We start from the raw sequence: 24,877 nt of genomic DNA on the forward strand, positions 1-24,877 counted from the left end.
GGTACAATCTAAGTTTAGTATATTTTCCTAGTATTAAACTAGAATTAATAATTACGTTTCCTCTTTACTTAATTATTTGTTTCTTGAATTTAATACATTTAATTAAATTGAAAATTTCAATATCTAAGTTGATTTTCATCATGATACTTTAATATTGTTATTTTCATGTTATTTAATTAAAGTTGAAAATCATTTTAAGTTTGGAATCTTATTTCAGAATAACTTAAGTTTGAATAATTTTCAAAATATATTTTATTTTATTTTATTAATCATTTCCCAAAATTTTGAAATTGCATTTCTTTAATGCAGAAATTTCGAATTTTATTTGAAAAATAGATTAAAGTTGAAAATTATTTATTTAATTTTGGACCAACTTAAATCAATGACTTTTTCATTTAATGGTTAATTAAAATAAATGAACTAAAATATATAATAATTAGAAATTGAATTAATTAGTCTATGAAAGTCTAGATAGATATTATCTGTTTTGCTTGAAGTATTTTTCTAGTGATATTTAATTAAATAGAAAATTAATATTTAAGTTGATTTTTTAATCATGATACTTAAATATTTGAAATTTTTCTTAGACATTTAATTAAATAGGGAAATTATATTTTTTGTTGAAAATTAATTTTTATTAATTTTGGGCCAACATAAAATTAGAGTAATTTTCCAGGATTTATTTTATTTTATTTTAAAGCATTTTCGAAATGCAATATATATTTATAGAAAATTAAATTTGAGTTGTAAATTAATTTAAATTAATTTTGAAACAACTTAAATTGAATAATTTTCTAAATATTTATGGAAATTATTACTAAGATGGAAATAATTCACGTTATTTTAATATCCATCTAAGTATAATTTATAAATATTAAATTAAAATTTATATTTGGAATTTTTCATTCTAAATTGGAAATTTTAATTAAATAAATATATATTTAAAATAAATGGATTAAAATAAATATTAGAAGAAAATACAACCCTTTATTAAATAATGAGCTTTATTATTTTAAGGATATTCGATCTCCATTGTTGGTTTTACATAGCTATTGTTTTAGTGAGTAATCCTCCCTAATGGAGGAACGTTCATTAGCAAGTTAGCACCGTTTAATCTCGAAAGATAAGTAATCTTGTAAGTTTTTTATATAGTTTATGATCACCCTAATGGTGGCGACTGTATAAGACTTGCAAGAATATGAAACAATGGTGGAAGCTCATAAGATAGAATAGCCTTGACTCTCGCCTAAACAGGACAACGCGGATTCACATCTTGATCGAATAAAAGGTTGCTAGAATGTTTGACATTTTATGAGCTGACAACTCTATTCAATGAATGATAGCTTTGACTCTCGCCTAAACGGGACACTGATATCAGTTTGTTGAAAATCTTGGAAATTATTTAGGATTGTATGTTTTAGTATTTTCACTTGTCATTCCTACTTGCTATGTGCTTCATAATTTCTGAATTGTGTATGAATTTGTATTGAACCATGTTATTTTCTGTTATTAAATTGTAGTTTAATTTCGAATCTTCATTGTTGGTCTAACTTGGCTTGTTTTTCTAATGAGATAAATCCCTAATGGATTTTCACCATTAGACTAACATAATAGTGTTAGATCTCGAAAGATAAATATTGTATATGCAACATCTAACTGTTCATCAATTGATGACACCTTAGACTAGTGTTTTACAATATGAAACAAGAAGATTGTATAAATAAGATTACTTTGACTCTCGCTAATCGGAGCATCGTTGGATTCTTATTTAAAACGAAATTATCCTAATTCCTCTTAGCTTATTCATTTCGAATTAGCTTAATGACATATCATTGGATGAATGGTCTATAAATCATATAAAGTCTTATTTTCTCTTAAGAAATTAGATGACGCATATGATTATATTCCCGGAATTCTATCCCAAAATGATATAAATCCTCAATCTTAGATATCTCCTACTTGTATAGGCAAATCATAGAGTTAGATTAGTAGTGGTGGTCCAAGAAAGAGTTACTAATTATACAGTTACACTTTCACAAGTGTTTCATAACCATTTTCTATCAATGGATTCAAACTGTATGAGTTTAGTATTCTGTGACCAGAATCCACTTGCACTATTCTAAGAACTCTTTGATGTAACTAAAGTAAGTCATCAAAAGATACAACCACATATTTTATAAATCTAAGGCATTTGTATCTTGTTCATAGTGGTTTTGACAAGATCATTCTCTGCAAAGAGTTAATATGCCTATATCCACTGAAAGTAATTTCATCTCATTCACAGATGGATGTACATTCAGGGGTGGATATGAGTTTTCGTTGTATTCTTAAAACGACCACTCTAGATTTTACCTTATACAAAAGAAATTTGAAATGTTTGAAAAATTTCATGAATTTCTAGCAACGGTGAAGGTAAGTGGTTAAAGATCTTGCGAACTGATAGGGGTGGAGAAAAAGTTAGTAGATATGCAGTTTAAAGATCATTAATTTGATTTTGAATTATATCCAAACTTACCTCCCCAGAAATTCGAGTTGCATATTGATGATTAGTTACTAGTCGTTGCCTAAATCCTTCTATGGTAATAAAATTTCAGAATGATGCAATGGTTGTATACTTAATGTAAATCATTACTAGATTCATGGATGACCTAATCGAAATCTTAAGAAAAGCTAGAACTGCTAACCTTGGTTTGGATGTTTGTTAGCTATTCTAAGTGATTAGGGGTGGAGCATCCCATAGTCATTAGATAAGAAAGTGTTTGTTTAAACAAATACCACTTTTTCTAAGAAAATGACTAAGTCTGAAAATAAATTAGCAAATAAAGGAGATATTTTTTTTGATTCCATAAGTGTTCCATCATCTTATTTGATACAAGATGATCCCACTGCCTCTGTTGTCTTAACACAACTGAAGAGGTCTATACCATTTAGTTTTCTTTGACATAGTTCACGGTACCTTGTCGTAGTGGGAGAGTTTCTAGGAACTCACCTTCTTATGACTTGGAAGACACTAGTGATTAAAATTCATTGTGAGTTTAAACAAGTAATGGATTGTCAAGATAAGAAACTAAGAAGAAAGCCAAGAGAACTATGGTTTGATCCATTCACATGGAGTAACCTAAAGTTTTCTATTACAAGGACATGAAAGAAAATTTTTGTTCATAAGTCTATTCAATGGACTTAACAAAACTTCCTGTTCCTAGTATTATAGGTTTGAGTTTATCTAAACCTATGGCTTGTGGTATACCTGGTAATTACTTACTCTAATGCAAGCAACTTACTTTAGTAAGATGTTGAAGCATTTTCTTTCCAATGGCAATCTATAGAAGCTTCACAACTTCTAGGCATAGATTTTATTTATCTAAGGAAAAGTTTCAACTATTCCAGAGAAGATAAAGCCATGAAAGAAATTCTTAAATCAACAGTGAGAGGTCTAAGATATGCTTTAGTATGCCTTATACCACCTACTGTTGAGTGGGAGTAATGAGTAGGTATCAGATTAATCCAGGAGAGGAACATTGGAAGACAATCAAGTAAATTTTAAGATTAAGAAGAGGAACTATATGTTAGTCAATAAGGGTGTTTGTTTAAAACTCTTAGACTACACCACATCAGATTTCAAGACTTGCCTTTGTGCTAGAAAGTCTGCTGATGAGATGGTGATTACTTTGGGGGTGGAGTAGCGATTTTGGAGAAGTGTAAAAACCTATCTGAAATCTATTGGTCTACCAGAGAGACTGAATGTTAAAAGTTGCAGGAAAGATACTTATTCAGTCTAAGGAAAGTTCTATACTTTTGTGGCAGTGTTCCAACTTGCCTTAACTACTAGGGTTACTTCCTGAATAACGAAAGAGTAGTTGCCCAAAAGTATAGAATCCAGTATCCCAAAAGAGTAGACATATAGAGAGGAATGTCACATTATCAAGGATTTTGTGATTAAGGAAGAGTAATGGTGGAGAAGAGGTTGTGTTTAATTCAACCTGTCAGATCCCATTACGAGGAGTTTACTACTATTACACTTGATTGGTATATCAAGGTGTTAATGATTATTTGAAATGCACTTTTTGTTTTATATTAGTGCAAGTGGGAGTTTGTTGGGTTTTATGCCCTAAATAAAACTCATTTCATATAATCAGATTTACTTATTAATAAAGATCAGAAATAACATTTTTATGTTGCATGGTTCACTTAATCAATTGCTTGTCTATTTGATTTATAAATTCATCCAAACCCCTTTTCACATACTTGATCATGTTTATTGTGTTGTCAACACAGTGGAAAATAAACATGACTATGTGAATAAAGTATTCCTAGATTTATCAGAACACTGGGTTTTACTGATATGACAATCTACAACAGAGTTTACTTACATTTGGAGAAATGTTATGTTCTTTCCAGAACATAGGTTAAAGTAAAGCTCAGGTTGGATGTATGGAGTATACATCGGAAGGGACCGATATTGAACTTTGATTAGATTTTGAAACTTACCGTAAATATCTATTCAATTCAATATCATAAGTTGATCCTAGATCACATGATCGAAATCCTGATATGGTTAGGCTCAATTTCAAGAGTGTTACTCGTGTTCTTTGATTTGTTAGTTAAGCCTAGTTTTGTATCAGGGTGATACGTACATTTTGGGAACACGGTAGTGCAATTGAGTGGGAGCGCTAACATAAATATGGAATCTATAGCTTCTATTTGGCAAATAGAAGTAAAGGATGATTTCCTTCGAGCTTAACCAAACGAAGATAAATGGTGGAGATCTCATTTCACTTAGGTGAAATATCATTTATACAGGGTTAAGTGTTTTAAGGATAAAATACTTGTAGGGTGTTACGGTAATTTAATCCCTGTACAGTGTAAATCATCTATATAGAGGATCATTGATCACATTAGGGTTATAACAATGGATAACTAATGACGTGTCTATATCGTGGAACATATAGAGCGTTTCTATATGACTGAGAGTGCAATTCCAAGTTCTAAGTGTGGATTCAATGAGGAATTAATAAGTTAGGGAATTTACTTGGTAAATTCAGTTCGACTTATTGGAAGCTCGGTTATATAGACCCATGGTCCCCATACTAGTTGAGGCCATACTGCTTGTAAGACTCAGTTAATTGATTTTAATTAATCAATTATAATTCTAAAAGTTAGACTATGTCTACTTTATGAATTCTCACAGTTTAAGGATGAAATCGTAAAGAAAAGGGTTTCTAGGTTTAATTATTAATTAAGAGACTTTGTATGTCTAATTAATAATTATTTTAAATGACAATATTATTTAATAATCTATTTTAGTTATTAAATAATTAGTTTTGGCATTTAAATGATTAGAATTGGAAAAGTGGCATTTTTGGAGAAATAGAAATAAAATTGAGGAAACTGTAAAATCCAAGTGAGGCCCATTTTCCTCTATGGCCGAGCACTCCCTTTGTGTTTCCCAATTATTATTTTTATTTTTTAATTGCCATGTAATTGCTAATCAAAGCCTAGCAAAAATAGGAAAGTGGTGGATCACACTAAATAAGGCAGTTGATTGATTACACAGTAATTAAGGAAACTGTTTTATTTGGAAAGTTGTGCTCTCCCTTCTCCCTATATATAGCAGCCCTTGTTTTCTTCTCTTGCATATCATATGAAGCCATAAGCCACGAAATTGAGAGAGAAAAATAGAGAGAAATTTCGAAATCCTTGTGAGATGAGTAGTGCCCACACACATCAAGTGGTATCTCAATCATAGTATGGAAGACTATGGAATTTCTGCATCAAAGAAGGAGAAAAGAAGATCCGTGTTCGTATCTTGGTGATGCTCGCTACGTAAAGGAATCAAGGGCTAGAGATCTGAACGGAAGGAGTCATATTATTCCGCTGCACCCACTGTAAGGTTTTCTAACTTTATATGTGTTTATTTTCATTGTTTTAGAATTCATATTAGGTTGTTAATCCAACATACTTGTTAGTAAATCTAGATCCTGGTAAAATAATTTCCAACACACTTATCTTAGTTTAACCGCGTGATGACAGTCGTGAGAGTCAGCGATGACACAAAGTGTTTATGTTTCCTGCTGACATTAGGAGGGTCCACTGAGGAGTGGTTTAAGAAGCTAGAACCTGGATCTATGGACCGTTGGAACAAGTTGCAAGTTAGCTTTCGAAGGCTGTTCGTGGCGGCCAAAAAAATAAACCTTGAAGTCAGCACTTTGACCAACATTAAACAACTACCAATTAAAACTCTAAAAAATGTTATAAAATATTTTAGGAAGAAGCTTCCAAGACTAAAAAGGTTGATGATGGACAGCAATTGGCATTGCTTCAAGTGGGAATTCGAACGAGAATCTCTTTTTGGAGTGAAATCCAACAGGAAGGAGCTGCTAGTCTTTAGGACTTTCAGAAGAGGGCTAAAAAGTACATCAGTCTAGAGGAAGCGCAAATAACTACTTTCAGAGGGTATTATCCCATTGGCGAACCAGGGTATGCTCCTAGAACGCAATTTCTGAGAATTATCCTTCTAGTTGCATGTGCAATTCTCAACAACACTAGGATACACCCACAACCTTGTTTTTACCCCAACTCAATCTAAATCGGAGCACTATGGGGTAACCTAGTTCTCAGAGTAAGTTTGCAATATCCCTCTTAATTCGCACCTCCCATAGCAAGTGCAGCAGATGCTCCTCAACTCTCCTAGAGCAAGAGATCTTCAAAAGGAAGCACGCAAGCAAAGAATAAGAGGCAAAAGAAAGGTTACACCTCTCAGTATACCTAGTATACCGATTTAGTGGACACCCAAGAATGTGTGTACTTAGCAACAAGGCAAAACACCCACTACCAGAGACCGCTTCCTCTATACCGAGATAGCTCGCGAAAAGACCCTAACAAAAGATGTGAATATCATAATGATATTGGCCACACCACCAATGAATGAAAGAATTTAAAAGATGAAATTGAGAGCCTAATAAGGCTAGGTCACTTGTACGAATGGATCAAAGATAGGTTACCACACATGGATGGACAAATCAGAGCACCAGCACCTCTCGAGGTACTAGCCTAAGTCCTAAATGGGCCAGTCCCTCTAGGAGTCCTCTCTCAGCACCATCCAGCACCTAGACAGTCTCCTAAACCAAATGGGAGAGTAGCCATGATTTTAAGAGGACGATATATTGGAGGAACTACACAGAATGAGTTGAAGTGTTATGCTAAAGCTTTGGATCATGATGAAGAGATATGGGAAGTCAACCAACTTCCGGCGTAAAGGCCCTGACTTATAGGTCAGCCTATTACCTTTATGGAAGAGGATGCCAAGATGGTGCGTTTCCCTCATCACGACCCTTGGTAATTGAAACTCCCATCGCCAGCAAGATTGTCGCCTGGATCTTGGTAGACAATTGGAGTTCAGTGAACCTCCTATTTAAAGATGCTTTTATTGCCATTAGATGTACTGATCAAGACCTCTCCCTGAGTGGTTCAAAACTCACGGGATTCAATGGGACTACTCTAGTTCCTATGGGAAAGGTGAGACTCCCCATAACTCTGTGCCCAGACACCCCCCAAAGTACGTTCAAGTACTGTACCTTTGTTGTAGTAGACTGCCCCACGGCGTACAATGCAATTTTGGGACGTTCGACTTTGGTTGAGTTTGGAGGGATTACCTTAATCAGGCACTTGTGCCTCAAGTTTCCCTACTCAAGCAGCGGGGGTTGGAATTGTTCGTGGAAACCAAGGAGAAGCGAGAAAGTCCTATAATATGGTTGTGTAACAAGCCATTTTCATGGTCCAAGAGACCAGAAAAGTAATCTTGCCCGAAGGACAAGATGAATTGGATCTTGGCATCGGCTCTAAAACTATATTGAAACCCGTGGAGGAGATTGAGGAAGTATGCATTTGTGATCAAAACCCAACCAAAGTGATCCGCTTAGAAAAGGTTTGGGCCCTGATGAGAGGACTGAGATCATAGACACCATCAAAGAATCAACCGATGTCTTTGCATGGTGCCATAAAGACATAACAAGGATAAGCTCGAATGTCATCACTCATGTTTTGAATGTTAACAAAGATATGCCTCCAGTTCAACAAAAAAGATGCCCTTTGGATGCGATAAAGTCAGCAGCTTTGGAGAAGGAAGTAGACAAGATGCTGTCCCACACCTTTATCAGAGATGTGTATTATCCCAAATGGATGGCTAACCTAGTTTTTATACCTAAACCAAACAGAACATGGTGTATATGCATTGACTTCACGGATCAAAACAAAGCTTAGAATTATTTTCCATTACAACTGACGGCTCGGATCATTTGGCCTCTGATATTAGGAAAGATGTGCACCACAATTACGGAATCCAAATGAGTTATGAAAAGGCTTGGAGGTGCAGAGAGAAGGCACTACACCTAGTTCGGGGTACACCTGAAACTTCATACTTGAAATTACCTAGTTACTTGGACATGCTAAAGTTGAAAAATCCAGGTACCATCACAGATTTTGTGGTAAAGGATGGTCCCTTCAAGTGTTTTTTCTTCTTGTTGGGTCTTTGTAGGCGTGGGGTTAGGTTTTGTCGACCTGTTGTATGCGTTGATGGGTCTTTCTTGAAGACTAGTTATGGTGGGAAAATGTTGTATGCAGTGGCACTGGATTTAGGTAACCACAAATTTTTTCTGATAGCTTTTGCGGCAGTTAACAACGAAAACCACGACTCTTGGACTTATTTTATGAGAAACTTAAAAGAAGCAATTAGTGATGTCGAGAACTTAGCCTTCGTGTCGGATAGGCATCAAATCATTATTCATGCTTTGGAGCTCATGCTCCTTGATGCACACCACGGTACATGCTACCACCACATTACTATGAATGTATACCACAAGTTCAAGACTGATGTATTCACGAATCATATTTATACTTGTGCCTACATTATTCAAAAACAGAGTTTCATAGAGAATTTGAGAAGATTCAGGTAATGAATGTTGCAGTTGCATTATATCTTGAGGAAATTGGATTTGAGAAAGGGTTCGGTTGTACTTTTTAGGGGAATGTTACAATGTAATGATGAGTAATTGGGCCGAAAGCTTCAACAACACAACTAAGGACTCAAGAGGCTTTCGACCACTTCTTCTGTTGATTTTTTGAGGTTTAAAGTCTAGTAGTGGTTTGCTACGTGAAAATAAAAAGTTGATAAGTGGACGAAGACCCTAGCACCAGAAATGGAGGATGACTTGACATTGTAGTTTGAGAAATCTCGGTATTTGAATGTTGACACATGTGGACCTTACACGTTGAATGTTCGCCCTGGAAGATCAGTTGAGACCGGTGTCGTAGTGCATTTGCAAGAACAAACTTCCACTTGCAACTTGTTCTAAATCATGAAGTTTCCTTGTCCTCATACATATGCTGCAGCTCAGCAATAAAGTATTAGCATGTACGCACTATGCTCGTCATATTACACCACATAATATTGGAAGAGCACGTATGAAGGCATAATTATGCCAGTTTATGATGAGAATGATTGGGAATTGTCTGATGACATAAAGAACATGATAGGTGGAGTGCCTGTTGAGAAGAAACCAGTAGGGCAACCTAAGAAGCAAAAGGTTAGAAGAATTAAGTCAAACTAAATTACTTATAATGGTGAAAGGATTGTGATAAAATGAACCTGTAGCAAGTATGGTGGTAAGGGGCACAACAGAATGTTTGCACCTACAGAGGTTAAAAATTCTTGTTGAATTTTTGAAATCGTATTGTTATGTATTGTACTATTACGTATTTTTGTTGAATTCTTGTTGGACTTTCTTGAATAATATAATTTGTGGCATGAGCATGTTTTCATTTACTTACTGCAACATTTCCTATGAAATAATTCCTAGTCTGATGCAGGTTCGATGCCATTTTTGGCTTTCCAACCTTATATTCTATAAGACCCAATTAGACCATACATCAGACTTATATCGAGCAAGTATCATACGATATAACAACTTTTAAAAAATTATGACTAATTTGGCCATAACGAACCATCAGGCCATACATCGGACCTACATCAGACCATGTATTAGGCCATTCAAAAAAACTTTTTATAAACTTGAGTAATTGGGCATAACGAACCATCGGGCCATAAATTGGTATTGCATTAGACAGATATCAAGCCATTCATTTTTTTTTTAAATAAATTGAGTAATTTGACCATAACAAACCATCAGTCAATACAACGAACCTACATCAGATAGATATTGGGCCATTAAAAAAAATTAAAAAATTTGAGTAATTTGGCCATAATGAACAATCGGGCCTATATCGGACCATACAAAAAATGTATGAGAAAACTATGTATTTTAGCCTACACAAAAGTCTTTGATAAGTATAATTTTTTTTAAAAAAGTCAATATTTTATGATATAATTCAAAATTGATCCCAAAAAATTACTTTTATCTTTTTATCTTTTTTGGTGGTGGACTTTTGTGCTTCAGCATGAGATTTCTCCTTGTTTGTAGTTCTGCCTCTAGAATTACTCCGATGACCTTGTCTTGAAGCATTGGTTCCTTTCTTTTTCTTATGAGGTTGACTGTTAGGATTCATTCTCTTTTGTCGATCATTGGGAGCAACTTTTTTGGAGGTCTTTCCTTTTTCCCCTTTTCTTTATCCTTAGGAGGATTACGGGTGTTAAGTTCTTTATGATTTGTTTTCCTGGTATCCTGACAAGTAGTATCATTAGGTATATTTTCATCACGATTCTAGTTTCCTCCAAATATTTCTTCAGACATTGTAAAATTTTCTAGCATTAATTGAGAAAACTCTTCTTGTGCTACTAATTTTTGTTCAGTTTCTTCTAGTTTTTGGGCCATCTTAACGATCTCAGAATCTAGTTCGTGGCGCTCATCTCCCTTATCGACTTTGTTGTCTTTTGGATCCATAGGATTCGAATCCTTAGACTTGTTTTCTTCTTCTCCTTTATCGATGGGATCATCATGAAGGTTTATTTCATCACGCAGATGTTTCCCCTTCTTGGTGACTGGTCGTCTCAGTGGAATCTTTATCAAGTCCAATTTTGGTATTTGGATCAGCATCATCATGGTAATGAAGACCAAATTTTATTCCAGTGAGTAGCATAATTACAGTATTCAATCGTCGATGGTATCATTGCTTCCTTTAGCTCTCGATGAAAGCACCAAATGTTTACCGAGTTTTTCAGAAACTAATTATTAAATATAAGAGCTAAAGAAAATATAATTCAAAAAGTAATATATGAAGAAGACACTCAGAGTTTTTTACGTGGTTGGGGAGTTAACAAGCCTTAGTCCAAATTATGAAGTAGGCTAGAAAAGCATAAGGGATTACAATGAGTATGAGCACTCTATTCTTTTCCTGAGTAACTAAGTCAAGAATTTCCAACCCTTTACGTGAAAGATTCAGTGAGTATTTATAGTGTTATAGAGGTCATACTAGTTATCATTTTCCCTCTAATAGGGAGTTTACAAATAATACATTGACTTTGGACTTATTTAGTGCAACCCAACCTATGAGGCACCTTGTGTATGCTGACATGGAGGCCTTATCACGAAGCTAGATGTTCATACTGTGTCTTGTATTCATGGGTCATTAATGACATATTAATTACTTGATTTTGAATTATCCTATTTCTCTTTTTAGCAAGATATTATTCTCTGCCCGAGATTTTGGAAAAATAATTCCTAATCTTGTGCGAGATAGAAAATGAGAAACTATATTAGGCTTCCGGATACACGTTGAGGACCTCTTCTAGATACACGAAGATAGACCTTCCGAATATGACAAGGCTTGACAGAACCTCACCTAAGCGAGTTATGTTTTTGAATTCTCGAAAGGTAGAATGCATCATGGGCTCGACCCAATTTATATTAAGGCTGCTTGCGGTGCGGGTGTTGCAGTTTTGACCATTTTTTCAAACCAACCTGCACATGCGATTTTTTTAATTTCTCAAACTGCACCGTGAAACTAAAAAATTGCACTACAAAAAATAGTGTAGTGCGATTTTCGCAGTTTGGACTATCACCACATAGTTAAACTATCACAAATACAAGTAAGCTTGAACAACACTTGTCAAAAATACCACAAGACTTAAAAATAGATATGAAAAAAAGTTTCAAGATTCAACCATATAATAATTAGTGGGCTTTGGGATGGGCCTTCACATATTGGACCTAAATAAATATAAGAAATGGTATTTTTATAATATGTGGTGCGATACGGTTTGACCTACATATTAACAATTCAAAACTGCAAACCGCACCGCACAGCGCAGTTTAGGAAAAACTCAAATCGCGACCCCATTGCAAAGGATTTCAAACCATATTTTTTTTTTTGTAGTGCGGGTAGTTTAAACTTTAAACGGTTTGATAAACAACCCTAGCTTATGTTATTTGGGTCCACTGATGGTCCTTAAGCTTATATTATGAATTCACGTGTCTCTTACCAAAAATACGAATAACAAATAGTTTAAATATGAGGAAATTGTATTGTATACCCACTTCACTTTATTTGATTTAATTTTTACCTTCATTTCCATATTCTTTTAAGATATACCCACTTTTATAGATGATGTCCCTATTATACCCCTTAAATTAATGTAAATCATGTGCTACACTCAAGTAGAGGGTAAGGATATATTAGGCAACCCACTCATAAAAGTGGGTAGATTTTAATGAAATAAAATATGAAGGTATTTTTGATTAATGGATACAAAAAAGATGTATTCCTCAACTTATCCCTTTAAATATTAAACATATAATCACGTAAAAACAAAACGCATGAATCAAGCAATTGACATAATCATAAAATATTTTATATTTTCTTTATTAAATAAATAAATGAGATTACATGGAAAACTTTTATTTAGGGTATAAAACCCAACATCCGGGACTCAAACTCGTACCCTGGACCCTAGATCCCGCCCCCAGACTTAGACCTTAGACCCCGAACTCGGACCCTAGACCCTAAACCCTAGCCCCGAACCTAGCCCTGAACTCGCCTCAACCCCAACCTTGGTTCCAGACCTCGAATAAATTTAAAGTATACTAAAGGCCACTTTTAAGTTTTCTCAATAAATTTAAAGTATACACTGTACAAAAAAAAATTGGACAAATTAATGGTACAAATTTAGTTTTGTAAAGAAATTTTTGAGCTACAAAACCAAGGAGGGAAATTAAGATATATTTAATAAACAAGTTACACCCCACGGGCCACAGCTGTAGCCCTCTTCTATATATCAAGCGGTAGTTTCATCGACCACTTGGTGGGCGTGCGCTACTCAAACATAACGAATCTAATCATGAAGCCAAACAGGGCAACGGTGTTAACATTTGCCGAAAAGTGCAAGGTTCCCTCTCAACCATTTTCTCTGAATAATGCTATGGCGTTTCGTTCTTTGTGGGCAAAACATAACTACTTCTCTGGCCTTTAATATATTTGCAGAACATTTTGGCTTCAAACTGGCAAGGCCACCTCAACACCATTAAAGCTGACGCTAAAGGAAGGTAGGTACCCTTATATTTAAGGCTTTTCCTGTTGTTTTCATGTTACTTTTCCTATGGAGGGAGCTCAAGTTATGCTCTTACTAATCAAAATTCATAAAGAAAATTGACGAAATTGTAAACCCAATTGGCTGAAGAAAAGAATAAAAGTCAATCAAGCTTCTTTAAATGATAGCTTATACCTCTGTTTGTTTCAGCAAGAATGATATATATACATCAAAGGTTAAATACATAGTGAGAAAGGGAAAACCATATATTTGGGTGCCTGAGAAGGAGTTGCATAATGTGGTAAGCTTGTATTTTTTGTTTTATATGTGCAACCATGGTGAACAATCATATATATGCCATTCTCTAAATTTTTCATAATTATTTTAGGAGAAAACATTAGAATCATTAAGTAGAAGTTTTATAAAATTTGTTTAGTCTCAGTTTTGTGTCTTGTATTTGCTTCTCATTCTCTTCCAGAACATGATCATCGATGAACGTGGCTCATTTTCCGTGACTACTCCCTACCCTGGTCCATTAGCAAGCTTGCTCAGATCGATAAAAAAGGTTAGTGATGGTGGCTGCCTAATAGTTATGGTGGTGCCCTTTGTGACAACATTTGAGGCTGTGTGACTTAAGATACATAAAGGATTTGACTTTAAATTATATAATTTAGTACTTACAGTGTTACACCTAAAGATGATTTGATTTCATTCTGCAGTTACCAGCTCGAGTTGCTCTGACTGGTGATGTTGTACCCCATAAAGATGAAAAGGTATTACAGTGTCACTTCTAGTACTTGTGGACTATGCCTTAATCTGAAGAATCTGAATTGATCCAATTAGAAAACCGTTATATTTAATTACTAATTGTGCCTTTATATAGTTTTACAATTTATTATTCCACTCTCTCTCTTTCTCTCTGGTCGAAAATTTAATAAACATCTCAATATCATTACCTTTTTTTTTTTTCCAAATATCTTTAACTTTGGATGGTATCTTAAGACTACACAAACATAGATAAGATCAGATTATCTTACAAATTGATGATATAGGTTTTATCAAGCAAAAAGAGAGGCAAGAGAGAGAGAGAGAGCTTTAGAATATGATCTTATTTACTGTTCTTGTTCTTGGTTCTTAGTGTAATTAATTTATATTTGATGGAAGGACTTGCAAACTCATTAGTGCTTGATTGTAGTGACATACCATAGATGAATGAAACTCATTAGTACACTGTCAATTGACAGTTTGTATTGTCTAAAAAAACTTTTCACGATACATTTGGATTATACAGTACAGTGCAGTACTTTGTTTTTTAACAAATCTGTGTTTGATTTTTGGTTGGATTTTGTATCGTGTAATACAATAGAAAGGCTCTACCAAACACAGTGCTGCATTTGATTGCCACATTATGGAGTTCTTTTACAGTGCACTAAACATGTCCTAAGTGTGTGATTCTCAATTATTCAACTGACCAGCTTTCTGTTTTTGTTATGAGATCAGTCTGCCACAGAGAGCCTCAGAGAAATCATCTTCTCTGAACAGAATGCAATTAGAGAGTTCAGTTACACAGTTTCCGGTGTATTAAGCTCTTCTAATATTCATGATACATCTCGAACTGAAAACCTTAAAACCTTACTAGAAGCGGACGAAGAATACGTGATTTATAAGTTTAATCCAAGGTAAGGATCTCATACTCTAAAATTTGTATTGTACTGTCCAATTAGAATTATGTTCAGAAGATAACTAGTACGCTGTTCTGTTTATGCATGATTATAACATATCTGGATAAGAATAATGGTATGTATATGCATGATAGTAACATATCTGTCATAAGAGTGGCAGTATGTAGCTTTTGAAATCCACAATGGAGGAGGATTTTGATCTAGGCCAAGGGACCAGAACATTAGTAAATGAGACTCATTTGGTCATTGGTTACTCATTGGTCACAGGTCATTTTTGGTCACCATTTACAGAGTTGTATCAGCTGCCCTTTTACTAACTTTTAATTGCAATCATTAGGCAATATTGCTAGTTTTCATTCTCTCTCCTTTCGGTTATTGATTTCAGAGAATATTACTTTATTGTTAGTGTTTTCTCTCTCCATTTTGGTGAGCTATCCTTGTTCTAGTACTTTTCATATTCAAGCCTTTTGGCTATAAAGTTGGAATGAATTGTTGAGGCTCATTGAGCTGCTTTTATCAAAACCTATTTTCTATTATTTTCACTCAGAAAACCAATTAGAAGCTACAATTTTGATGATCTTATAACTTAAGATTTTTACTTGTTCAGATCATGTGTTTTCATTGATGGCAATGGAAGCACCCATGAAGTAGACTTTGAGGATATGAACTCTTCTAAAGTTGATCGGTTAGGTGATAACCTTATTCCTTGTGCTTTTTTAAGGGTTGTTTCTCTCTCATACAAACCTTAGAGGAAGAGTGTTTGCTCTAATCTACGCTGTCTCTCTTTTGCAGCTCCTTTGTCTGCTAAGATAATTGATGGGATTAATCAAAGTGAAGCAAGGCGCCGAGCCCTGATGCTGTTTTGCCTCACCTACTTGAATGCAAATGCAAAGGTATAAGATAAAGTGAGATATAGTAAAACAATGTTACTATGTATGAATTGCAGCAACTGAGAGCATAGCTGATTATGATCTTGTCAATATAATTTATGAGAGAGTTAATAATTAAGTCAAAACACAATTGAACAAGTCAATTTTATTTTGGACATCTGATACAATAATCCAGAAATTATTTTTGTGAAGTAATCCTATAATAAGCATAGTGTGACATGTTAGTGGCAGTTGCTTCTGAGGACATCTTCATTAATTCAAGGCATATAATTTTATTTTATGAGTTTTTTCTGGTTAATCATTGGTGAGAACTCTATCATTAACTGACGTACGTGGTGTTACTCTAAAGGATGCATACATGCTATCTATTGATCGAAAGGGGTTCAACGTGTTGGGAAAAGTTTCCACTCCAATATCAAAGGAAGGCCCCGGTTACCAGTGGAAGGAATATCGTTTCGCGTTGAAAGAAGAGGCTCGGGATGTTGAAACCTTCTGCCGCCAACTTGTGGAAATGGAAGAAGAGGCCATTAAGCACGTTTCAAGCTGTAGTGGTCTTGGATGAATGAGAGAAAAGCAAAAAATCTACCCAACGTGTTTTGGTTTCATACATACGAACCAATATTTTCTGTTCTGCTTCTTTTCTTTTACACTCTTTAAGAGTTTATTAATATCATTGTTGAGTTTCTTTTGTTTTTTAAATTTATTTTTCTATATACATAATAATTATTTTTTTAGCTAAGTGAACATTAATGAAATAGGTCTTCCATTAGAGAGAAGTGGAGATTCTTTGCTCCAAATTGTTTTTAGAGGGGCATAAGAAATTGGCAATCGTTAGTGATTATCTTCTCTTCCTTCTCACTAGACAAAACTCGTCATTGTTTCTCTTTTCTTATATTCTTTCCAATAACAGCATAAATATCTAAAGTTTTAAATTTGTAAACAGTATAAATTCAATATTTATTTTAGCGGTATAAGTATCAAATATTTGTATATTTGTAATGTTTTTTCAAATTTTGTTAGTAAAAACTCTATTTTAAATTTATTACACATCATACCTTGTTTGAGATTACTGTTACATAGCCTATTGGCCTCCATGAATTGAGCAACATCACTAATGATATTCTCTTGTTGTAGTCCCATCAAACCAGGTCTCATTTTAGCTGAATGAGATTTCATCCCCGGTCTGGAGTTACTATTGCATTGCTTATTCGATCCTAGAATATATGCGAAGTCTTTACAAATATTCGGTTGCTGTTTAATAGCTCTAAGAGATGAGTTAGAAGATAATGGCTGTCTTAAATCACACTGTGAATCAACACCTTCATCTTTCCTCCTCATATCCCCATCTCCTCATTCTCTTCATCATTGAAATCCATTGGTTCAATACCAAGTACAGAATCTATGGATTTAGTTTTTTTAACATCAGTAGTAGATGTTGGTCCTCTCTTCTTCAATTTCCTTGTCGCCAATCTCTGTTTTCCTAGCATTTTTTACCTCGTTTTCGCTATGGCACCAGCTAGGAGCTGCAAGAGCTTAAACGAAAGAGAAACTTAAGGTATTATTTTTTTATACACTATACTCTAGTGTGTGTGATTTTGATTTGGATCACATATGTAGATATACATGTAGTGTAGATGTTGTGTATAATTTGATTATGCATGAATGGACCGATATGAAATAACATCTTTTATTACACATGTCGTTTACCATGAAAGAATTATTCATAACACCATGATGATCATTAGTAAATAAGTCTAAATCCTAAGTATACATGAACTCTTATTTGTGTTCATTGAGTTCTGTTGACTGACATTTCGGCAACTAATAAAATATTATAAAATTACCGAGCTGTAAGAAAGTGAGAGAAGGATTTTTACGTGGTTGGGGCGTTAATGAGCCTTAGTCCACGAGTCTTTGTTATTTATGGATGTATTTAATACAGAGAATATACTTGGGAGAATTTCACCCTTATAAATACAGAGAATGTTCTTGGTGAGTATTTACTCTACTTGCTCATATGTAGCCCAAGATTCTCGATCCCATTTAATGAGCTTTGAGGGGGTATTTATAGTGTTTTTGGTGGGGGTAATCCCTAGAATTGTCCTTACAAGTGTATCTGTAAGTATCCATAAAGTTGGGTATTCCCAATGAATATACAATGGGTAATGCATGGTCAAATCCCTAGGTGTTGTAGGGTTTTTATGTGGAATGTCCTTTTTGCCTTTTGATTGACGTGACTCTTCACAGTGTAGCCGTCGCTAGACTTAAATGATCATTACTGTGGCGCTGCTGGTTGGAGGTTGTGCCGTCAGACTTTATTGCATGTAGCAGTCCCAACACGCTTCTTCCCATGCGGCATTTAATGCGACTTGAATGCTCATGAGAAACCTGACACCTCGCGGAGATGCCTTAACGTTATATGGGCTTCCGGGAGCATATTGAGTTCCATGTGCCTTCTCCGGGACCTACGTCCTGGACGTTACCTTATGGCATAAAGACTTAGCAAATATTCTAAAATTGCTTGATCCACGTGTCCCTGTCTAATTGGTCCACGTATATCGTATATTGGGCGAAATTAGGGGCAACAAGTTCTTTGATTCATTTGTTAAAGTTTCTTAGAGAAGATGATTCTTACAACTTTTGTTTTGAGAGCTTAATAACATGAATGACTGGGAACATGTTATACAATATTAGTTCCCTTAGGGTCCGTTTAGTACGCAGGACTGGACTAGATTAGACAGGCTAATTTGTCCAGTCCATATTTGGGCATGTTGGAAGTCTGGATAACTAATATAACTAATCTCATATGTCTGAGATTATTTATCCCATCCAGCAGGGTGAGATTAATAATCCCATGCAGGTGAGTGAGATTATTTTTATTGTTTTTTTTAATTTTGATTTTGTTAATATATTTTAAATTTAATAAGAGTTTAAATGAAAGAATTATTACAAATTTATTTATAATTTTTTTTATTAAAAACTTATTCATTAGAATTATTAAAAATGTATAATTTTGAATTATCATACATAAGCTTTTAAATTTTAAAATAATATTAATTAAATAATAATTACTTAAATTGATTAATAAGATAATTATAAAATTATATATTCTTTTTTAAATTATTAGAAAATTGTATCAATATTTTAGAAAATTAATATTTGCAATAAAATAATATTTAGCATAAATAATTTTATATTATTCAAGTATTTTTATTTTATTATTTTAATTATTTATTTAATAAAATATAATAAATTATTTTATTATATATTTATGATATATATTTGATTATATATGATATATTATTTTATTTTATTTTATAATTTAATTATTTTTATTATTTATTATTTATTTTTTTTATTGCAAATTATTTATTTTTATTTATTTAATTATTATTATATATTTTTATTTAATTTAAGTTTATTTTTAAAAGGAAATAAATAAAATAGTCCAGTCTATTTTTAAACCAAATACATGATTACATTCTGCATAATCCAATCTTGTCCAGTCTAGTTCAATCTTTTCCAATCCAATCTAGTTAACTTCTGCATACCAAACGGACCCTTAAAGTGTTAATTTTAGGAGTATTGGATCCAAATCTATAATGGTAATTAGAAGGGTAAAATAGTAATTTTGACCAACTCTAATTATAAACTAATAATTGGAAGACAAACAACTTATATTATATCAATGAACTACATGTAAGAATTCTGTAAATATAATTGTATATTGTCAAAGAGTGCAATTCTTTATTTATATGGAGCAATAATGAAATTAATAAATTGAATTATTTTATTGATGAGTTCAATAATAATCAAGTATTTATTTATTTTTTTTTAGGAAAATTAATTATTTATTTGAGTTTCGAAATATATGATTATTTTACTATTATTATCGAAATTAAACATTAAATATTATTTATTATAAATTATATTTATGATATTTTTTAAAACTATTCAATTTTTTCAAAAAAAATATCATATGTTTAAAATATAGCATATATGTAATTTATAATAAATAAAAAATAAATAGCATTATAAATTACACATAAATTATTATAAATTGCATAATTTATGTCTAAAACTAAAACTATTCATGCATGCATGACTTTGACAAGTAACATTTCTAGTATATATAAAAAGAATAAAATGTTTAAAGAAAAAGAAAATGAAAATTGCACCCATTTACTAAGGATAATTTTGATTTTATATACTTAAAAAATAAAAAATTTTTATTATTAAACCAAAAACTTAAAACCTAAAAAAACTATACCTTTTTTTTTCAAAACCCCAAAAATACCCCCTCACAATTCTCTCTCTGCATCATCTCTCTCTCTCTATCTCACATCCCAGCCGCCACCCTCACCACCACCTCCATTCTCCGACCTCCGACCCTCACCGCCACCTCCGACCACCCGCACCAACACCCCGACCCAGCCCCACTCTCTCAGACCGCCCAAAATTGCACCCCGAAAGTCGCAGAAAAAAAAAAAAATTGGTCCCGTCCGATGGTCGGACCATGGGTCCGATGGGGTCCGACCAAATCGGACCCATGGTTCGACCATCGGACCAAATCGGACCCATGGTCCGACCATCGGACCAAATCGGACCCATGGTCCGACCATCGGACGGGACCAATTTTTCTCTTTGAAATCGCAGAAAAAAAAAAAAAAATTTGGTCCCGTCAGATGGTCGGACCATGGGTCCGATGGGGTCCAATTTGGTCGGACCCATGGTCCGACCATCGGACAGGACCAATTTTTTTTTTTCTGCGATTTCAGAGAGAAGAAGAGAGAGTGGGCTTTCGGGGTGCGATTTTTAGGCGGTCCGAGAGAGTGGGGCTGGGTCGGGGTGTTGGTGCGGGTGGTCGGAGGTGGCGGTGAGGGTTGGAGGTCGGAGAATGGAAGTCGGAGGTGGTGGTGGTGAGAGTGGCGGCTGGGATGTGAGATAGAGAGAGAGAGAGATGATGCAGAGAGAGAATTGTGAGGGGGTATTTTTGGGGTTTTGAAAAAAAAGTATAGTTTTTTGAGAATTTTACATTGGGTAACGAAAATTTGATTTTAATTATACAAATGTACAGTATTATTTCTTTGGGGAAAATACCGATAGTTTCGTATATTATTTTCTAAACGTTATCAATCCTATTCAATTGGCTGTGAGGACACTTACTTTTTTTTTCTTTTTTTTCCTTTCAATCATTTGCTTAGTGTGTTTTTTTTTTAAATAATCACTGACAACCATTTTGTTTTCTTTTAGTTTTTTTGTTTATAATATTAAAAAACTTACTTTTTCTTAAAAAAAAAATATTTTTTTTTCTTGTCAAATTGCTAATTATTTGATCTCAATAATTATACTATTAAAACCTACTCTTTAAGATGACCATTTTAATATGTGGGAAACATATATTTTTTCACCTTCACTAGAAAAATAATCATAAATATATGTAATTTTTTAGTTTTTTTTTTATTTAATAAATAAAAACTTTAACAAAAAAAAAAATTAATTAAAAAATTATTCAAACTTTAAATTAATTTTAATAAACTAACCAATTTCATGAGTTACTAATAATATTTTATTAATTCATATTTAAAAGTTAATCTTGTATCTTTGCTAAACTTGTATTATAGAGCAATTTTAATAGATTTTTAAAATTATTTATAAAAGTATTAAATAGTACCTTAAACATCATAAAATAAATTATATTTTAAAATAATAAATAATTATTATTTAGTTTTGATAATAAAATTATTGGTAAGATTTCATATATATACATATTATTAATAACTTTTTATATTTGATTATAATTTATTAATTCCTTAAATATTAATTAACATGAAAAAATTGCTAAATAAAGTAACATAAATATATCTTAAATTAGCAATCAATTTCATGGGTTACTTAAAATTATTTTTATTATAAATTTTAAAGTTATCAACTTGTTTCATATGAATTTTTGTGAAATTTAAAGTTTAGTTATTTATCTCTTAATAAAGTATAAAAGAAACTAAAATGTTACCTTATATTTATATCATTTTGACATGTTGGAACTATAGAAGTTTCGAGCAATTTAAAGTTTTGGAATTAAAAGTAATCTTATAGTTTCTTTTATATTTTTTTTCTTAATAAAAAAGAAGAAGTAACTGATAACTTACAAATTGTTTATACCTCTCAACTAATCTCGTAGATTACTATAAATTGTTTGTAATTTTACATGTAAAAGTTACCATATGATATGTATTCTATATAAATTTATTTTATTGTATTATATTAAATTTTATATATCTTTAAAAATAACGTAAAAGTTACTATAAAAATAAATAAACTAAAATGTAATATAATTGTATCTTGATCAATAATATATAGGTTGAAAATAAAATTATAATTTTTAATGTTAACTACCTAAAATAAGTAATAAAAATATATATGAGATAATATTTTTCACAAACTAATTAATACTTTAGTGTCCTATTTTTGTAATAACATCTCATAATTTTTTTTTTTTTGATTTGATTAACAACATATAAAATAAACTAAAAAGTTGCTTTGATTTTGAATATATGGTTTCAACATTTTTAAATGATGACATTGAAAAAGTAAATTGGAGTGGCACTATATTTATTATTTAAGCGTGGACTAATAGTGTAATTGATTTTTTTTTTCTTTTTAAATGATAAAAATAAATATTAAATAAGGAAAAAAAATACATTGGTGTTAAAAAAGAAAACGCTAGCTAGAATGATATATTGATCAATATCTCTAATTGGTTGAGTACATTATTTATATCTCGGTACGCGTAACGATATTTTTAATAATTAAAATTATTTTTGTTTTTTTTATAAATATTTCTAAAAACACGTATATAGATGAAAAATCCCTTAGTTTTTTTAGGGTTTAAATTTTAGGTTTAATAATAATTTTTTTTTATTTTTTAAGTATATAAAATCAAAATTCCATCTACAAAATAATAATTGTAACAAAATTAAAAGGCAGAGAACAAGAGAGAGGAGCAGTAGAACTGGACATATTATAGTCTTTGCTATTACCGTCATTAATAATAATAATAGACAATATCATCATAACATGATCCACCGCTTAATCATATCATCATCTTATCTTGATTATATTGGTAACTCAGCCACTCTTTTCATATTGTTATACTCATTTAAATCACATACTATTCTCTACAATTTTAAATTAATGGCCAACAACAACGATGGTGATCGAGATGGCATCGGAAGCCTCTTTAAGGACCACAAATTAACTTTCCTCCTAATAGCAGCTGGAACTACCTCTGTCTTAATCACCATATACCATCTCATCAGTGTCTGCTTATATAACCAGAACCAGGCCCCTAGGCAGCGGCAGCCGCAGCAGCAGCAGTGGCACCTGCAGCCAGCTGGGAATAGCACCGAGGCCTCTGTGGCCGAGCTTATCCCAGCGCACAAGTATAAGAAAGGCGAAGGTTTCGGGGGATACGATAAGGATGAGGGTGTGGTTTGCGCGGTATGCCTTGCCGAATTCGAAGAAGGGGAGGAGCTCCGGACCTTGCCGGAGTGTTTGCACTCGTTTCACGCACCCTGTATAGACATGTGGCTCTTTTCTCATTCTACTTGTCCGGTGTGTCGCGGTGATGCCACGCCTTCCCCCTCGCCCAGGATCGGTTGGCATGGTGAGACGAGGTTGAATTCTACCTAGCTAGGGCATATTATTGATCGTATTATTGGTAAAGATTTTAGATATGGCACGTTACGTAGCTATTATATATTAAATTAATACGTTATGTTGTAATAAAAATGTATTTGTATTGAATGAAATGTGTTTATTATTGCTTGGCGTTGTTAATTAGGACTTAAGGTATAGTGTGAGAAGTATATAATAAGATAATATTGATTATTATTAATTAGTGAACATGGTAAATATTATTTCACTTTGTTAAAATAAAGGCTAAAGCGATGGTGATCAATTGAACATATGTGTGGAATATTAATAGTTACCATTAATCCATATTCGAGCATATAGAAATTTTCTAGGTACTTGTACAGTTGCCAGTTATCCCCCACTTGCAGTTCATCTTTAATATTCGATTTCATATTGGGGATTTATTAATACTAAATAAAATGAGATTCTTGATATCATACTTCAAAAAATGTAAAGCAAGATGTTTGATCATTAGTTATAGTACGTAATAACTTCACTTCTCTCAAGAATCAAAGATAAATAGCATACATATTGTACCATGACGTACTACTAGAGTATGGGAATTTCCAATATAATTCAGGAGAAAGATAAGAAAAATGCTTAGGAGAAATGTTGAGCACTATATATATCAAGTGGCATACTGCTATAAATCTATTTTGATATGGAATTTCACTTGATTTAATAAATAATATGATAAATTACTAATTAATTATTAAGTGACACTGGGAACTTAAAGTGCCAAATAACAATACTTGATAATAGAACCAAATTAATAAGAAAAATACCAAAGGATATTAATAGTGTTTAACACCTTTATTAAATGCAATAATTATTATTAATACAATTTAATTTTAGATTACACTTATTTTAATTATTTTATTAAAGATTATAAAAAATAGTAACTAATTATAATTTTAGCCATGTCGCGTAGCAATGGTCAATTAACAAATATCGAAAACTAACCAACTTATGATGCCGCATGTATAACTAACCTAACCCCAATTGCTAAAAGTTTATATGATCAGCCGAATTCTTGTGAAACAAGACTGCCTTGCACTTGCAGATAAACGAGAGTGAGTGTGTACGTAAGTACCATACTTTTTTTTTTCCTAAAGGTACCACACATTGTTAAG

The 24,877-nt window shown here is 32.8% G+C and overlaps 2 protein-coding genes across 2 annotated transcripts; both read left to right on the forward strand.

Annotated features, from left to right (window-relative positions):
• Nucleotides 1–13,174: 13,174 nt before the first annotated feature.
• Nucleotides 13,175–17,037, forward strand: LOC115708297 (uncharacterized). The gene is made up of 9 exons (XM_030636526.2): nucleotides 13,175–13,336; nucleotides 13,432–13,493; nucleotides 13,688–13,778; nucleotides 13,956–14,042; nucleotides 14,197–14,250; nucleotides 14,978–15,156; nucleotides 15,767–15,849; nucleotides 15,952–16,052; nucleotides 16,399–17,037. Exons 1-9 carry the CDS (start codon nucleotides 13,289–13,291, stop codon nucleotides 16,609–16,611), a joined length of 918 nt encoding a protein of 305 aa, XP_030492386.2. The 5' UTR covers nucleotides 13,175–13,288; the 3' UTR covers nucleotides 16,612–17,037.
• Nucleotides 17,038–23,011: 5,974 nt separating this feature from the next.
• Nucleotides 23,012–23,871, forward strand: LOC115703835 (RING-H2 finger protein ATL52-like). Its single transcript, XM_030631066.2, has one exon. It carries the CDS (start codon nucleotides 23,127–23,129, stop codon nucleotides 23,739–23,741), a length of 615 nt encoding a protein of 204 aa, XP_030486926.2. The 5' UTR covers nucleotides 23,012–23,126; the 3' UTR covers nucleotides 23,742–23,871.
• Nucleotides 23,872–24,877: the final 1,006 nt, after the last annotated feature.

Source organism: Cannabis sativa, chromosome 1, assembly GCF_029168945.1.
Source record: "Cannabis sativa cultivar Pink pepper isolate KNU-18-1 chromosome 1, ASM2916894v1, whole genome shotgun sequence".
Lineage (NCBI taxonomy): Eukaryota > Viridiplantae > Streptophyta > Magnoliopsida > Rosales > Cannabaceae > Cannabis > Cannabis sativa.

Bases quoted from the DNA above. Each gene is read 5' to 3' on its own strand.
- LOC115708297 (XM_030636526.2), top strand. From the start codon at position 13,289: ATGAAGCCAAACAGGGCAACGGTGTTAACATTTGCCGAAAAGTGCAAG. The intron at 13,337-13,431 runs GTTCCCTCTCAA...ATATATTTGCAG, and splicing joins CATTTGCCGAAAAGTGCAAG to AACATTTTGGCTTCAAACTG. The intron at 13,494-13,687 runs GTAGGTACCCTT...TGTTTGTTTCAG, and splicing joins AAAGCTGACGCTAAAGGAAG to CAAGAATGATATATATACAT.
- LOC115703835 (XM_030631066.2), top strand. From the start codon at position 23,127: ATGATCCACCGCTTAATCATATCATCATCTTATCTTGATTATATTGGT.